The sequence below is a fragment of the Malus sylvestris genome, chromosome 2, assembly GCF_916048215.2.
Source record: "Malus sylvestris chromosome 2, drMalSylv7.2, whole genome shotgun sequence".
In the NCBI taxonomy this organism is placed as follows: domain Eukaryota; kingdom Viridiplantae; phylum Streptophyta; class Magnoliopsida; order Rosales; family Rosaceae; genus Malus; species Malus sylvestris.
In genome coordinates, this window is record NC_062261.1 from 18169035 (window position 1) to 18185642 (window position 16608).

At 37.5% G+C, this 16608-nt stretch overlaps 3 protein-coding genes across 3 annotated transcripts; all 3 read left to right on the plus strand.

Annotated features, from left to right (window-relative positions):
- Window positions 1–678: 678 nt before the first annotated feature.
- LOC126613872 (CRS2-associated factor 1, mitochondrial) lies at window positions 679–3809 on the plus strand. Its single transcript, XM_050281490.1, has 5 exons — window positions 679–1335; window positions 1900–2027; window positions 2228–2453; window positions 2542–2669; window positions 2973–3809. The coding sequence occupies exons 1-5, from the start codon at window positions 792–794 to the stop codon at window positions 3177–3179; spliced, it is 1233 nt and encodes a 410-aa protein (XP_050137447.1). The 5' UTR covers window positions 679–791; the 3' UTR covers window positions 3180–3809.
- A 6083-nt stretch (window positions 3810–9892) lies between these two features.
- On the plus strand, window positions 9893–11550 carry LOC126601877 (disease resistance protein Roq1-like). Its single transcript, XM_050268649.1, has 4 exons — window positions 9893–10633; window positions 10744–11050; window positions 11116–11229; window positions 11339–11550. Exons 1-4 carry the CDS (start codon window positions 9893–9895, stop codon window positions 11548–11550), a joined length of 1374 nt encoding a protein of 457 aa, XP_050124606.1.
- A 2833-nt stretch (window positions 11551–14383) lies between these two features.
- On the plus strand, window positions 14384–15865 carry LOC126613939 (uncharacterized). The gene is made up of 2 exons (XM_050281550.1): window positions 14384–15023; window positions 15189–15865. The coding sequence occupies exons 1-2, from the start codon at window positions 14465–14467 to the stop codon at window positions 15194–15196; spliced, it is 567 nt and encodes a 188-aa protein (XP_050137507.1). The 5' UTR covers window positions 14384–14464; the 3' UTR covers window positions 15197–15865.
- Window positions 15866–16608: the final 743 nt, after the last annotated feature.

The window sequence follows — 16608 nt, forward strand, 5'->3', positions numbered from 1 at the left end:
ATTTACAATGAATAAAGCGACAAAAGATGTTTGGTTCTGTAAATTTTCTTTTGTCTTTCTTCTATGTTATGTAAATTTACACTTCACTGGTTGCAAAGCAAAACAAAGAACACGAACCAGTAATTGAAGGTTGATCACCATTTCTACGTTACCTTAAAGGGATTCGAATGATACTGCTCATTTCCCTAGTCAACAAGGCAAATGGTTAATAAAATATGTTTGTTCTCTAAAGTTGAGAAAACCTATACGGGGCTCACTCATCCACTCACCTTTTGATTTTGTCCAATAATATTTTAACACATGTTTGTTGTTTTAAAAAATAATGGACATTTTATTAATTTTTCTTAAACTTTAAAAACAAAATACCACGTGACATTTTTAATTGAGTCGAATCAGAAAGTATTATCCCTCGCTAAAATCAAAATACTCAAAAATCAAAAGTATTGTTAAATTTGAATCCTCAATCTTTATCAACAAGAAAGTGAAAGTGCATATGAACAATGATAAAAATATTACTAATGCTTCTACAGTTGTATTTAAATTTTATCAATTAAAATTATCAGAAATCAAATCTCAATTAACAATACAACTATCAAATATGTACGACATACAAAAAAACTAAACAGAAGAACATTGATTTTAATAAATCTTGATATATAATTTCTAAATTGTTTACACACTCAATTATCACATATCCAAGAAAAGCCCCGGAGGGGGGTTTTAGTTTCGCTCGCGTTCTACTCGCCCTTTCCGCTCACACTCAATCATCACACATCGAAGAAAAGCCCTCCATGTTGCTCACCAAGCTCTCCCGCCAAAAGCCAAACCCACTCGCACTCCTTCTCACGCGCCACCTCTCCAACCCCTCGAAACTCCACGACCGCTACTCCTTCAAACCCCCACCATCCCTTTCCCCAAACCCCCAAGACCATAACCCTAACCCTGATCATATCCCCAAGAAAAAACAGAAACCCCAGTACCGCCCGCTGTCGTCCCTCGACCGTACGGGTCAGAAGCCGATACATTCTGATTTGCCCTTCGATTTCAGGTACAGCTACACCGAGAGCAACCCGGCTGTGAGGCCCATCGGGCTGCGGGAGCCCAAGTACTCGCCTTTTGGGCCGGGCCGAATCGACCGCGAGTGGATCGGAGTGTGTGCCCCGGCCGTGGACTCGAAGGTGCGCTCGGTGGAGGGAGTGGAGGACGACCCGAAGTTGGAGGAGAAGAGGAGGAGGAGGAGAGAGAAGGTTCAGGGAGAGCCTCTCAGTCCGGCCGAGAGGAAAATCTTAGTGGAAAAGTGCCAGAGGCCCAAAACCAAGAGGCAAATTAATTTGGGTATGAATTTTTGCTTTGTGTTTCATTAGCTTTGTTGGATTGAGGAATGTGGGGAATTGATAATTGCTTTATTGTAGAGTTTGTACGAGGGCTACTCAGCATTGAGTTGCTTGAGGTTCAGAGTATTGTACATTGTCTATTTCGATTGTGTTTGATTATTCGTTTTGTATTCTCTACCGTTTTTGTTGGATTGGGGGTCTGCTTTTCTTTTGATTGCTATGGTTTTGAGGTTTCTGAGATGGGAGCTGGGGAGAGTATTTGATAATAATGGTATTTTGTATTTCGGTTTTACTTCCATTTGTGAGTAATAAGGGTATGGTCTTATGTTCTTGGTTTCTATTTGGTGCGTCTGCTTCTTCCGGTTGTTCTCGCTTGTTTTATTTTGTCAAACTGGTTGATGCAATCCCTATTCCGTCAAAAATCCTCCTTGTAATGTTTAAAGGTTTTTATATCACTAAGCAATTACTAAACAAGAATAAGCTGTGTCTTTTATGTTTATTCATCTCCCCCTCTAATTTATCTCTGTTATCGTCTTATGGTGTACTATGATTTAATTTCTTGTAGGGAGAGATGGTTTGACTCACAATATGCTGAATGATATTCATAACCATTGGAAATTCGATGAGGCAGTGAGGATAAAATGTATAGGTGTTCCGACTGTTGACATGAAAAATGTTTGCAATCAGCTTGAGGTATCTTATGTTCTCTAATTACTGCTCTGTATCTTTCCTCTGATGGATCTATCGTTGTTTCATTTTTCTCTTTTCCTCAAGTCTTTTACAATATGGTTACATGATGAATTGAGTTATATATGAGAATGGTTACATGATTCACTATTATTTCTTGGAACTTGGAAGAAATGCTAAATGCAGGTTTCATGTGTATGTTGCAGGACAAAACCTTTGGAAAAATCATCCACAGACACGGTGGTGTACTTGTATTATACAGAGGCAGGAACTATAACCCCAAGAAGAGGCCCGTGATTCCATTAATGTTGTGGAAACCACACGAGCCTGTTTATCCCAAGCTGATCAAAACTACAATTGATGGCCTAAGCATTGCGGAAACAAAGGAAATGAGAAAGAGAGGATTAGCTGTCCCTGCTTTAACAAAACTTGGTACGTCCTTTTTCTGGTTTATGGACTTGATGACTTGAGAAGTAAGATGCATTTCTACTTATTATTTACGATCTTGTTGAAACTGCAGCCAAGAATGGTTATTATGGTAGTTTGGTATCCATGGTCAGAGATGCTTTTCTCTGCTGTGAGCTGATTCGGATAGATTGCCAGGGATTTGAGAAGAGTGATTACAAGAAAATAGGCTGCAAACTTCGGGTAATTTGTCAAACCTGTTTTTTCTTCTCTGCTTAAGCTTACTTCTGTGTACAGTTGAAAGTGCATTCAAATGGCTAGTCATGTGGATTACCTACTGCGTTTCTTCCTGTATCTGACATGTCTTATGATGGGAACAGTTGCTTGAATATCCTCGAAAGACCATAATAGTTTCTTGCTGTCTCAACTTTCATGGCTTTGTTGATGCGAACTGCGCTCGAAACCTAAATGTGTACTTGCATGCATGAATAGCATGATTGCTTCTGTTTATTTAGTTCTCGTATTTAAACTTTACTGTTGCTACAGGATCTTGTTCCTTGCATCCTGGTGACATTTGAGAAGGAACAGATTGTGGTTTGGAGAGGGAAGGGCTATAAGCCTCGAGAGGATGGATACTTCCTTCCAGATCGAGAACTGTTTGATAGTCCAGAAGGTCATTTGGGTTCTGGAGCAGAGGAGTGTGATAAGTCAGAATCAGATGGCAACAGTAGCCTAAAAGAATTCTCGTCTTGAGAAGATGAGTAGTCACTTCATTGCTGCAAATACAAGTGCCACCTGGGTGTTGTTGGTTGGAGACTCAGATTTGATCGAACTTTCCCTCTCCCGATAGCAAATTTGGAATTCATGCAGAGCCAAATGGAGGCAGTCCAGAATATCCTGGAAATAGTATTTGGGGTGAACTTGTGGGTTGTGCAGTGAGGAAACAGCTGATTGAAACTAGATGGCAAGATCTAAACTGTTCCCTCTCGTCGCAGCACAAAATGGAAAAAGAAAACGAGTGTCAACTGAAGTATTGAGATAAGGTGACAGACGGGGTAAGAATTGTAGAGATTCTTTGGATCCGATTTTCACCATCTGTAAGCTGCCCTCCATGTAAGATAGTGATTCCATGAATCCGACTCTCATTTGGTGGAGATACCAACCCCAGTTCTGCAATGGTGTGCTATTAGTTGTAGCTTTTTTATCAGGGCATTGATCATGTTTTAAATTCTAATTAGATTTGTACGAAAGTGACTCTGCAAGAATCCAACTGCCTCCAATTCTCTATGATGATGATGGGGGTTGCTGCATGCGCATATGTCTCGGTTTCACTTTGTTCGTCTGTTGATTCTATTCTATATACCGCGTGCTTACTTTTTCTGATTTTGTATGAGAGAGATACTAATGGGGGTTATACCGCCGGTTGTCCACCAAGGATCCCTTATACGGGCGTCCGGACGCAAGAACTTATCCAGGTAGGCCTGGGATGCGGAGTCAAACTAGAGTTATGTTGAGTACATATTTTTATTGGAGGATTTAGTATTCATTGTCTGCAAGCATTCACACAAATCAATTGTCCTTCGGAGGGATTTAATTAGCACGCGTTAACTCCGACTCTGAGTATTGATACTGACCTCAGGCTCTTCATGTCTCCGTCGCCGGCGTATATCCTACAAACTTGCCGGCGCCATTGTTAATCGTGTTGCTCCCTCAACTTCTACTTGTCGGAAAAGGTGCACTGGTTCTGACTTGTGTTTTTTGTTCTCTACTTTATGGTGACGAATGATTACTATTTCTGAACTTATCCTTTGAAGGTAAGGTGTTTGCTGAATTTGCATATATTTAGAGCCATCTCCAATGGGAGTCCCTATTTAGGGACTCCTACCACCACCTTTGAGTACTCATTTAAAGATTTAAAGATAATCTTTGTGTCCATAAAGGAATATTGCCTCCAATGTGAGAGTCCTTATAGTATAATCCCTGAATTTGAGGTTTTTACAATTTTATGTGATAATTTGATTAGGTGCACATTTTTTGTTTATGTTAACATTACTTTCTCGTAAAATATTTTGTGAACATTTTAATAATAAAAAATTCAAATTCTAACACTAATTTATTTCTTCACAAAAACATAACTAGAATGAGTGAATTGAGTACAAGTGAACTGAGTATAGGAGATGAAGTTGTGGTAAGTTTTGGTTAGATAATTTGGTATTTCAATGATGAGAGAACAAAATGAAAGAGTAACCCAAATTGAAAATATTAATATTTCAACGAAGGCATTATGAAAAGAGAAAACAAAAGAATTTGAAAACCAACATGAGAGAGTAACCTAAATTGAAACGGTATTTAATTGGAACCATTGATCTTTCAACGGTAAAAGAATTTGAAAAGCAAGAATCAATATGGAACCTTCATTTTAAATGGTTGAAAAGAAAAGGAAAAAAGACAAGGTCATGTGACTGGGATCCACGCCTGCTTTTCCACTTAAATTGTCCTATTGGGTCCACCATTTCAGCTCCTATATGTGGGTACATACACCAAGTATCTGGCAAGTCCCCATACTTTAAGGACTCACTTTTTGATCAATTGGAGATTCATTGTCCCTATATTTGTTTTATACTCATTTTCAAGGTTCTAAAAAATGCTAGGCGCTAGTCGGGTGGCGGGCTAGCGCCTAGCGCCTAGGCGGCCTAGGCGGATTTAGGTAAATTTCTTGTATATCTTGTAAATAAGTGCATATTGACACCTAAAAAAAAACTATACTTATATGGATAATAAAATAATGATAAAATGCAAATTAGGTACACTATTTCCATAAGTATTGGATGAACTTGTAGTAAATCCATCATTTGCAAATTAGATACAACATTTCCATAAGTATACCACCATGAAACCAAAAAAGAAAAAAGCACACAATTAATAAAAAATAAATAAAATAAAAAACCTCCTAGGACCGCCTAGCCCGCCTAGCCGCCCAGCCCGCCTAGCCCGCCTAGCCACTTGATTTTTCCGCGCAATTTACCCAAAAACACCTCGGTTGCTAGGCGCCTAGGGCATTTTTTAGAACACTGCTCATTTTATATGGTGATTGTCCACTTGTCCCTATATAAGGACTCCACTGGATATGCTCTTAGACAATATGGAATAACACTGAAGAGAGAGAGAAAGAGAGAGTACAAACAGCAGACAGGACATACTGTTATACCAAACAGCTATAAGATTCTTCAAAAACCCAAGTTTTTAGATTTTGTCCTGAATATTTGAAATGGTCTTCAAGTCTGGAGTCACGAAGGATAAGCTACCACTTGAAAAACACACTAGAGCCAAGTCAAAGTGTAAGCCACTATAATCCAAAGTTTTCGAGCAGAACCAGAAAAAGATGTAAGAAAAGTTCCATAAAAAAACATGTAGCACTGATTAACCATAAGATAGGGATGATGAAAAAGCTCTAACAACCAAAACCAAAGACCCACATTCCAAGAACATTCCCAAAAATGTGAGATAGAGACTCAACAATAGAATTACAAAATGAGCAATGAGAAACTATTGAAACTCCCAACAGAATTACAAAATGAGCAACGAGAAACTATTGAAAATCCCATATGTTGAAGCACTATATCAGTGAGCAAACGACCATGTAAAACTTTTCAAACAATTAGGCTTTGCCTTGGTTGGATCCGATGAGACCAAATGATTTTCCCCTAAGGCACTTGGATATCAAAGTTAAGCAAGTGAAAATAAGCCTCTTTAGCTATAAGAATACTAGAGAGAGATCTAGACCAACATAAAGCGTCGGAAGATTTCTAAAACGGAAGGGAATAACTATAATTAAAGCAGCAACTTCAGGAAAAGGATTGATGAAATCCGGTGATGATTCCCAATGAGAACCACGTATAAAGTCTCTCACTAGGGCTTTGACCGTATGAGCAAGAGTATCACGGATGTCAAGATAGGAAATCAAAGGACTGCTCAACCAATTATCAAACCAAAATGAAACTTAAGAACCATCACTTATAATCCAAGTCGAATGTTTCTAAAACTCAGCCACACCGATGATTTTTTATAAACAGAAAGATGAACCAAACCTCTATGCAAGAAGCGAGCATGCTTGAAGATAGCCACTAGAGTGGGAATCCACAATATCCCAACAACGCTTTAAAAGTAACAAGAGATTTAGAACCGCCAAATCCTTTAACTCTAAGCAACCAAGATGCTTTGGTCGACTAAACAAACTTGTCCAAGAAATTAGAAGAGTACCATGAGAGTCTAGATCACCTGACCAGAAAAAATTCCTTATCCAAATGTTGGACTTGATTTAAAAGAAGACGAGGCCAAGCGTACACTTGAAAACTATAAATTAAAATGTTTTGGATGACAAACGTGATAAGCTGTGGACGACCTGCTTGAGAAAGCATAAGACCCTTCCAAGCTGAGAGTTTACATTTTATTTTATCCCCAATGTCCTGAAAGTAACTCCGCATAGATCGACCTTGAAAGATGGGAACACCCAAGAATTTGAGTGGAAAAGAACCCTCTCCAATACCAAAAAGGTTCTTGATAGATCTATGCTTGGTTCCGCATATTTAACCAAGAAAACCAAAGATTTTGACTTGTTGACTACTTGACCTGAGTTAAGCCCATATTCCATAATAAATCTCACAAGGCGTCTAAGATTAGCACGGATGCCTCACAAAAATATCATAATATCATCACCAAATAAGACATGAGAAGGGGCACATATACCCCGTTGGGGATGCATTAGAACCACCAGAGGAAATTAACATCGATAAGTCACGGCTCAAAACCTCCACCCAATTAACAGAGGAGACAAGGGATTGCCCTGACGAACACCTCTAGAACAGGAAAAAACCAGAAACTTGCTCATTAAATAAGAAAGAAAGATAAGCTGATCGTAGAATTTCCTCCACCCAATTAACAAACATATGGGAGAAACCAAAAGCTTTCGGAGCACGTTACAAAAAAGGCCATTCCAAAGTGTCAAAAGCCTTTTTGTATATCTAATTTGATTGCAACAATACCTCCCACATATCGCTTATCAAGAAAATTCAAGCACTCAGAAAGTGAGAATGGTGGCATCAGAGATGGTACGACCTTTAAGAAAAGCATGTTGTTGAGAGGATACAATCCTGGAGGCAACCAGGCCCAATCTATAGGTAAGAATACAAGTGGTGATTTTGAAGACAAAATTAGCCAGAGCATTAGGACGGAGTTGATAAACTGAGTCTGCACGTGGAACCTTAGGAATAAGAATGACCCGGTTAGAATTATAATGAAGAGGAATTTTCCCATCACTGAAAAAACTCTGAATAGCCAAAACTACATCTGGACCAACTATGCTCCAGCATGTAACATAGAAATAGGCATTGAAACCATCAGGACCCGAAGAACTAAAAGGATCCAAAATTTTAACTGTTGTAGGAATTACTCTTTCAACTAGCCTAGTATTCACTGTATCGTCGACCGAGGAGAACAAAGTCTTGTAGTGTATCACAATGTGATCTTGTAAGTAGACGGATCATTCAATATTTGGGAACCAACACCAACTGATGCCAAGGATTGATGAAGCTTTTTGAATTCCATCATGGAGTGAAAAAATTTAGATTTAGTATTCTATCCCCTAGAGATAACCAGCGAGAGCTCGTGATTTAGCCTTCAAAAACATTTCTTGTAACCTAAAAGCCTCATGTCACGTGCAAATGTATCATTAGAGGGACCAAGCGAAGCAATTTCCTCCTGCATAACTTCCAAATCATGCAAAAAAACTATCCACGACAGAGTTGACGTATCCAAAAGAAGACCAATTCCATGCCGTAAGCTTATCTTTAAGAACCCATAACTAAGCTGCTAGGGATGACGTTGAATTACTTTTTATTTTGAGAAAAAGACATTGGATTATTTTAAACATTAAACATTACACTCAAAACTAGAGATTTTTTTTCGGTACAAGATCACATTCCTTTTGATATATGCAAATGAGATGGATGAATGTACTCACTCCCTTTTAATCCCGTTAACACATTCTTAGGGCATACAAGCCTGCACATCCCATACCATGCTTTACCACTTGACTCCAAATACCTTAGAATATGAGTTAACCCCTGTTCATCCCTTAAGCCCAATTTTTAGAATTAAGTTCTTAGTTTTCACTTTATTATATAGGCATTTCTCCCGACACATAATTGTAATACAAGATTTCAATATTTATAACCAACCTATTGTATACTCAAGCCTTTCCTCCAACGCCTAACGTATACAAGGTTCATTATTTTATATTCAAGGCAAACTCCTAATGATTACAATCTTTCCACCTCATCTTTGAGAGAAAATAAATCAAGACAAAACTACTTAGTTAGTTCCACCTCAAACTCTCGGCCCTTTGTGAGAAAAATCAAGCAACTGATCATAATTCCCTTCTCCAATTCAAACTAAAAATATCTCTAATTACATATGAACATGAAATAATATTAGCTAGTTCTTGAAATAATTTTGTAGCAAAATGAACTTACTTTGAGACTAGCTTACATATCAAAAGTATAAGTTCTTGTACACATATATATACTTTTTTTTTTAAATACGGAATATCCGCATACATCCGCTTTTCGATCCGTAAATTCCTATGAACATCATCCAGAGTAAACTATTACAATGCATACGTGAAAATGGTGAACATATGATTTGATATTGAAAATTTGGGTTAGGCGTTGACTAGGACAATGTGCCTATTCTCTTGCATTCAAGTTTGAATTCTCCTCCCTATGGATTATAATAGTTTAAAGTAAAAGAACATATGACCTGCTATTCGGTTTTTATTTTTTATTTTCAAAAAACGATATTATCTACACTCAGGGGTGGGGGAGTGTCTACACTAGTGGGAAAGTTGGCTAAACCTAATAATGGGCTAGCAATAATGTGATTCAAATTCACTTTTGGCGAGAATCGAACCTAAGATCTCTCACTTACAAGTGAAAAGGAATACCACTAAACCGTAGTAATACTTTCTTTTATTCACTACAATTTAATAAATTAGTATGAATACCCTGGCAATTTGTAATGTTACTCTGAAACCTACAGTCCACCTGTGTATTCCTCACGAAGATCCTAAAAAAAGATGGACACCTGAGTGCTGAGTCTGCTGACTAATTTATCATGAGATGGTGTATTCTTATTATTAGTTGCTATCTTTTGCAGATATGAATCGAAACTTATTCAAACAATTGTTGGAGGGATTTACAGAGTACGCGTCATAGGATTTGGGGTATGGGAGGCATGGGTAAGACAATGCTTGCACAAGTAGTTACTGAAAGGATAAAAAATACTTTGAAGCTTACAGCTTTCTTGCCAATGTTAGAGAAGTAACTGAAAAGCAAGGTATAGCCGAATTACAGAAGAAACTAATTTCAGATATCTTGTTGGAAGGTGATGTAAACATTAAGGATCCGGAGATGGGAGTCCGGATATTAAGCCAGAGGCTACATACTAAAAAGGCTCTTATCATTCTTGATGACGTGGGTCATGTAAAACATCTGAATGCTCTCTGTGGTCACATGACATGGTTTGGTTTGGGGAGTAAAATCATAATCACATCAAGGGATGAACGTTTGCTGATTGAACGTGAAGTGGATGAAAGATATCAGGTTAAGGAATTGACTGATGATGAAGCTCTTGGGCTATTTATTCAGAAATCCTTTAAGGGAAACCAGGTTGGAAAGGATTTTCTCGAGCTATCTAAGAACTTTGTAGTATATGCTAATGGCTTTCCATTAGCTATTGAAGTCCTAGGTTCGTCCCCTTTCCGCAGAAGCAATGAAGAATGGTCAAGTGCATTGGATGGACTAAAGGAAAACCCTGAAAGAAAAATTATCGATGTGCTTAAAGTAAGTTATGATGGATTACAGCAAATAGAAAAGAAAGTATTTTTGGACATTGCATGTTTCTTTAAAGGGGAGGACAAGCATCGTATAACAAGAATACTGGAAAGTAGCTATGGCTACCATCCAGTCATTGATATAAAAGTTCTCATGGAAAAATGTCTTCTAACTCCGGTTGGAAGAAAATTATCGATGCACGATATGATACAAGAAATGGGTTGGGAAATTGTTTGTCGGGAGAGACCTGAAGAGGTGGGTAGCCGTAGCAGGTTGTGGCTTTCCAAAGAAATTACTCATGTTCTTGAAAGTAATATGGTAAGAGATTAGTAGAAATACTGATTCAATATTGTTAAAGCTAATTAATTTATAGTCTTTGTATTTTCCTATAACTTGTGCTACAACTACTCTTTCTTCCCCCATATTAGGAAACTGCTGCTGTCCAAAGTATATTGTTGAATTTGCCAAAAGAAGAGGAGGTTAACTTGAATGTTAACGATCCCCTTCTAAAGATGGACAGGCTGAGATTGCTCAAAATTCGGAATGGGAACTTTTCTGGAAACATCAAGTATCTTTCTAATGAGTTAGCACTTTTGGACTGGGATTCATGTCCTTTAAATACTTTGCCGTCAAACTATGAATCAGATGAATTTGTTGAACTAAGGGTGCATCCGAGCCGTATCAATAATATGAAATTGTTGCTTATACTGAAGATGGTTATCTATTTCTTTGCAGGTATGAAACCAAGGTTATTCAAGATATTGTAAGCACGGTTAACCCATTGTTTATCCATAATTCAGATCACCCATCTATGATGCTAGTTTCGAAGCCCCTTAAAGGGAACAATCACTCTACCTGGTCCCGTGCAATGAGGATCTCCCTGAGTGCCAAAAACAAACTCAGCTTCGTTGATGGTACTGTCACACAGCTAGCCTTCCTAGAAGACCAAATCGGACAACCATGCTACATGGCAGAAATGCAATGACATTATATTTGCGTGGATTATCAACTCCATTAATTCAGAAATTTCTGATAGTATCCTTTACATGACTGATGCTCATGCAATTTTGCGAGAGCGTTGTTCACAAAGCCATGCCCCTCGGATTTTCCAGTTACAACGGGACATCGCTTCTCTTACCCAAGACCAACTTTCTATTGCTGCGTACTACACGAAATTGAAGAAATTGTGGGATGAACTGGCGTCTTACAGTGACTCCACTTCCTGCACTTGTTGAGCGCAGAATGAAAGGAACAAATTGATGCAATTTCTTATGGGCCTCAATGAGTCCTATGGTGCCATTCAATCCTTTACCCATTGTTCGTCAGGCTTACGCTTCAATTTCCCAGGAAGAGAAGCAAAGATCTCTTACTGTCTCATGCGGAGTCACCGAGACAGCAGCTATGGCTGTTCGACAAGGTGGTTCGCGGTCGTCTGGGTCCTCCAGTCGCAAGCCTCTGCACTGTACTCATTGTGATCATGATTTTCACACAATCGATACTTGTTACCATCTTCACGGATATCCATCAGGGCATCGTCTCCACAAAGTCAAGCGCAATCGTTCTAAAAAGGAAGGCAGTTCTTCCTTTGCGAATCAAGTTTCAGAAGTGCCACTTTGGAGGAGATGAAGTCGGTGATGTCTGGGTTATCTGACACCCAATTCCAGCAAATTCTTCACATAATGAATAATAAAGGAGGTGATGCATCCATTACTCCAAAAGCTAATGTCGCTGCCATGAAGACAGGTTTGTCAAAATCCCCGTTGCCCTTACGTCGATGGATAATAGACAGTGGTGCAACGGATCATATAACCTCCTCACCAGATTTACTCACTGATGGTGTCAAAAACACCAATTTGTCACCAGTTTTATCACCAAGTAGAGAGCAAGCTCGCATAGTCTCCACTGGGAATGTTCCCTTGAGTTCTACTTTTTTATTGCGAGATGTGTTGTGTGTGCCCACTTTCAAAGTAGATTTGATGTTTGTGAGTCAAATTACAAGTGGATTACATTGTTCCGTAACTTTTTTTCCTTCGTGGTGTATTTTGCAGGACTTGACGACGAAGACAGTGATTGGTTTGGGTAAGCGACGCGGAGGGCTATATTATTTGGTGGCATTGGCTCCAACAAAATCTGGTAGCCCACGACGAATATGCAACCTTGTTCTCTCACCTACGGAGTTGTGGCATCAGCGTTTGGATCACTTATCACCCTCTAGACTAGATTTCATGTCGAAACACCTGTTACATTTTCCTTTTAAGTCCAATAATGCTTGCGATGTTTGTTCATTAGCCAAGCAAAGTCAGGTTCAGATCTCTGGGTTACGTGTGTTGTATCAGGAAGATTTACAAGGCTTTGTGCAGGCATTCATCCGGTGCATATTACGCAGCTCAACAAATGTCCTCTTTGATCACTATAGTGAAATGATGGTTAAACAATGGATAGATTTCATTAAACAGCAAAGTCATAATAAAGCACAACATTCAGAGGGAAGAACAAGTCCAAGAATTCGGAGGCACAGTACTATGAGTCCTGCATGGGCAAGAAAGTATCAGGCGACCTCACAAGATTTTCGAAATCGGCTCTCTCTCTCTCTCTATATATATATATATATATATATATAATAGGGTTGTTTAGATATAAGCCCTTGTAACTGATATTGTCTAGAGAAAAACCCACCTCATATTAAACATCCAAATAAAATCCAAAATTCAAATAGTCTAGCATGTTGGCAAATAAATGACATATCCTTATAAAATATTTACAACTTATGCCACAATGACCTAAATATGTCAATTAATATTAGGGTTGTTTAGATATAAGCCCTTGTAACTGATATTGTCTAGAGAAAAACCCACCTCATATTAAACATCCAAATAAAATCCAAAATTCAAATAGTCTAGCATGTTGGCAAATAAATGACATATCCTTATAAAATATTTACAACTTATGCCACAATGACCTAAATATGTCAATTAATATTATTATTACTCACCTTCAATTATGCTAGCAATGAGCAATTGAGCTCCTGTTTTAAAACCACGTATTACAAACTATTTATCTATATTTTAAAAATTCACTAATTTACCTACATTCTTTTGATACAAACTAATTGACCTACATTCTTTTGATACAAACTATTTACCTCTATTTAAAAAAAAAATCACTAATTTACATACATTCTTCTGTTACAAGCTAATTTATCTGCATTTTTGTAGTACATACTAATTTACCAATCTACTTATTAATTTACCTATACAAATAATATTGTCATATTATTACTTATAATATCCAAAGTAATCATATACATTTTTTCTTTACAATATCACACCTATGGGGTAGGTAAATTATTTTTACAGGATTTATATTCTAAGTGGGTACTAACATATAGATAGGTAAATTATTTTCTGTGGAAAGAAAAAAATACAACCATTATTTTGTATAATTTTTTTGATAGAAATTATTTTTGTCCATGTCTCAACGTAAAACACCATAATATTTTATTTATTTATATTATATATTTCAAGCTAATAAGGTCAGCTAGTTTCACGATAAAACAATTTTTGGTAAAAAAAATTGAGAAAAAAAAGCCTAATCAAATAATAGGTTAATTGACATTTAATTGCATTGAAAATAATAAAATGCAAAATTTATTATTAATTATAAGTCAAACCTAACCCACGTTACACTCTATGAGGGCATTTTAGGAACACGAGAATTATAAAAACTGACAAACCAAGCTTGTTAAGGAAATTTGCTTAGTTGGATTCTAGTAAATGGGGTTTATGTCTAAAAAAATAAAGAGGATGGGTTTTAAGTGAGAGAAAATAAGTTTTAAGGGGGAAACTCTCATTTATATATGCATGCATATATGTATGTATATCAGTATATGTATGCGCATATATATTTTTCTCTCTGTTTCGGTCATGCATACATTCACTTACATATCTTACGTTGGAAATATATATGTATGTATATCAGTATATGTATGCGCATATATATTTTTCTCTCTGTTTTGGTCATGCATACATTCACTTAAATATCTTACGTTGGAAATTATACTACAGGACTGGCCTGCGACTCAGTTCACATGCAGCTTCCCTGGAATTAAAATTCCCAAATGGTTTGGACAGTTATATAGAAGCGGATCTCATGCGCGAATTCAACTGCCTCCGAATCTGTACGATGATAGCAACTGGTTGGGAGTTGCTGTATGTGTTTATTTCGCTGTCCACGAGCATCGTCCTACTAATGAAACAACGCCCGACTCAGAAGAGACTTGTCCTGCGCAAACTCATCCAGCCCTTGTTTGTGAACTGCTCACCAATGTTGCTTCCGAGAGAATTTTTGGCGCCGAGTTTACAAACAAAGCCATGTGGTTGGATGCCTGCTGTTTCACTTGGTTCATATATACGGCGCGTTCTATTTTCTAGATCCTTGAACCAATGCGATCGAATCTGCGCAATTTTGACGTCCAGGAACCCAGACATATGGCAGCATGCATGCGCCCGTCGTCTAGTGTATAAGCAGGATGTTGATGACCTTGTACAGATCTTGACTCTCAGCACGTTGAAAGCAGGATCCTCTCCTTTTTCTAGTTCCCTTGTTTTCTCTAATAACCAAGAGGAGGTGATCCAAGAAAATCCGCAGCCTAGTGAAAATGTGAGTTTCGCACGCCCCAAGCCTCCGTCGATTCTAGAGATATCAATATGTAAGATTCCTTTGCCCCTTGATAACATACAGCTCAAATTAAATACGATGCGTTCATGTTTATTTTCGCATACGCGGATTGGTTTTATTGCTCTCATAGTTCTATTTGGTGAAGTAACTGTTTGTTATTAACTCTTTGACATATTTGTTCCTCATTTCTGTGCAGCATTATAATAGAAAAATAAAACAGACGTCGACCTTGCTGGATCGTTAGCGGGAATTCATTGGAAAAAGAAGTCGATTACATTCAAATTTGTTCCTTCCAGGGCAGGGCAAGGGAGTGGAGAAATAACAGAAGGTACTTTGAATTGTATATTATATATTTTATATTATACATTTTACCCTAATCTTAGTATATTTTGGTTAATATTTTGGAAGAATTTTGATACTTTGAATTGTATTTTTAATATAGGACTTTCGACTTCCTCTAGAGCAAAACATGACCAAATGGACGGATTTTGGAGTAATTCCTATTGGAGGACGTTCGTGAGTCACTTAGCTTGATTGTATCAAAATTTGGGATTTTTTTACTAAGCGGTTATTTTCTGGCGATAAAATAAAGGAGGGATGCGTGGTGCTGAAAAATAACGTTTCTGGGCTTAAATTGCGTTTTTGGAGCCCAAGATGGCCTCGGATGGGTTCGTGGCCTTCTGGAGAAGTGTTCAGAATATTCCAAACATTAAATCCAGCTATATTGGGCCAGTTTTGGAGCAGCTTATGGGTCCAAAACGTGGCTGTTTAGATTTTAGGCGAATTTTACCATTTAATTTAGTATTATGTTTCCTATTTTATTTGATTATTATTTTTAGTTTCCTAGTGGGAATAAAGGACCTGTTTTTAGGGTTTGTGTGGGGGGCTTAGCAGATTTATTGCTTGGCCGTTTACAATTTTTCTCTACGCTTTATTTTATGCAATTTTGGAGACAGATAATTGCTAGGTTTTTTGGAGATTTTCTACTTTAAGGTGTTTTCAATCATTTTCTTAATAATATTTTCTATGGTTTTAATTATGAATATGCGTAACTAATTCCTTTTGCTAGGGCGAAATCTTGAGCCTTAGCATGAATATGTGATTTTTATTTAATTGCTTATGATTGATTGCATGCATACTTTGAATTATTAATCATCGGGATATAAACTATCTAATTGTCTTAATGCCTAATCACCATTAGGATCTTTACAAAAGTAATTTGATGCAATTTTGGTCGGAAGGTTCCCTGAAATTGACGTTGGCTTCTTGTGATCAATAATTGTAATTTCACTTAGAATGAACATCACGTCTTAAGGATTGCATGGTTTTTCAAAGGGTTTTCATAAAGCATAATGAATCTTTTATGTTTAGATTTAATCCAAACGTCCGGACGGGTTGCAAGTTCGATATACGTTCTATGTTGGAGGTTCCAAGTAGAATATAAATTAGGAAAACCTAACCTTCAAAGTGGCATGTGTAGATCATAAGTAATTGGTAAAAGTTCATAGGATTGCTAGGTGATGGTTGAACCCTGCTTTCTTAATTTGATTTCTCCCAAAACTGTTTTCTTTTCCCTCTAGTTTTAATATTGCAGATTGTCTTATTTTTATTAGTTA

Bases quoted from the DNA above. Each gene is read 5' to 3' on its own strand.
- LOC126601877 (XM_050268649.1), top strand. From the start codon at position 9,893: ATGGGAGTCCGGATATTAAGCCAGAGGCTACATACTAAAAAGGCTCTT. The intron at 10,634-10,743 runs GTAAGAGATTAG...CCCCCATATTAG, and splicing joins ATGTTCTTGAAAGTAATATG to GAAACTGCTGCTGTCCAAAG. The intron at 11,230-11,338 runs GTACTGTCACAC...CCATTAATTCAG, and splicing joins CAAACTCAGCTTCGTTGATG to AAATTTCTGATAGTATCCTT.
- LOC126613939 (XM_050281550.1), top strand. From the start codon at position 14,465: ATGCGCGAATTCAACTGCCTCCGAATCTGTACGATGATAGCAACTGGT.
- LOC126613872 (XM_050281490.1), top strand. From the start codon at position 792: ATGTTGCTCACCAAGCTCTCCCGCCAAAAGCCAAACCCACTCGCACTC. The intron at 2,028-2,227 runs GTATCTTATGTT...TGTATGTTGCAG, and splicing joins ATGTTTGCAATCAGCTTGAG to GACAAAACCTTTGGAAAAAT. The intron at 2,454-2,541 runs GTACGTCCTTTT...TTGAAACTGCAG, and splicing joins CCCTGCTTTAACAAAACTTG to CCAAGAATGGTTATTATGGT.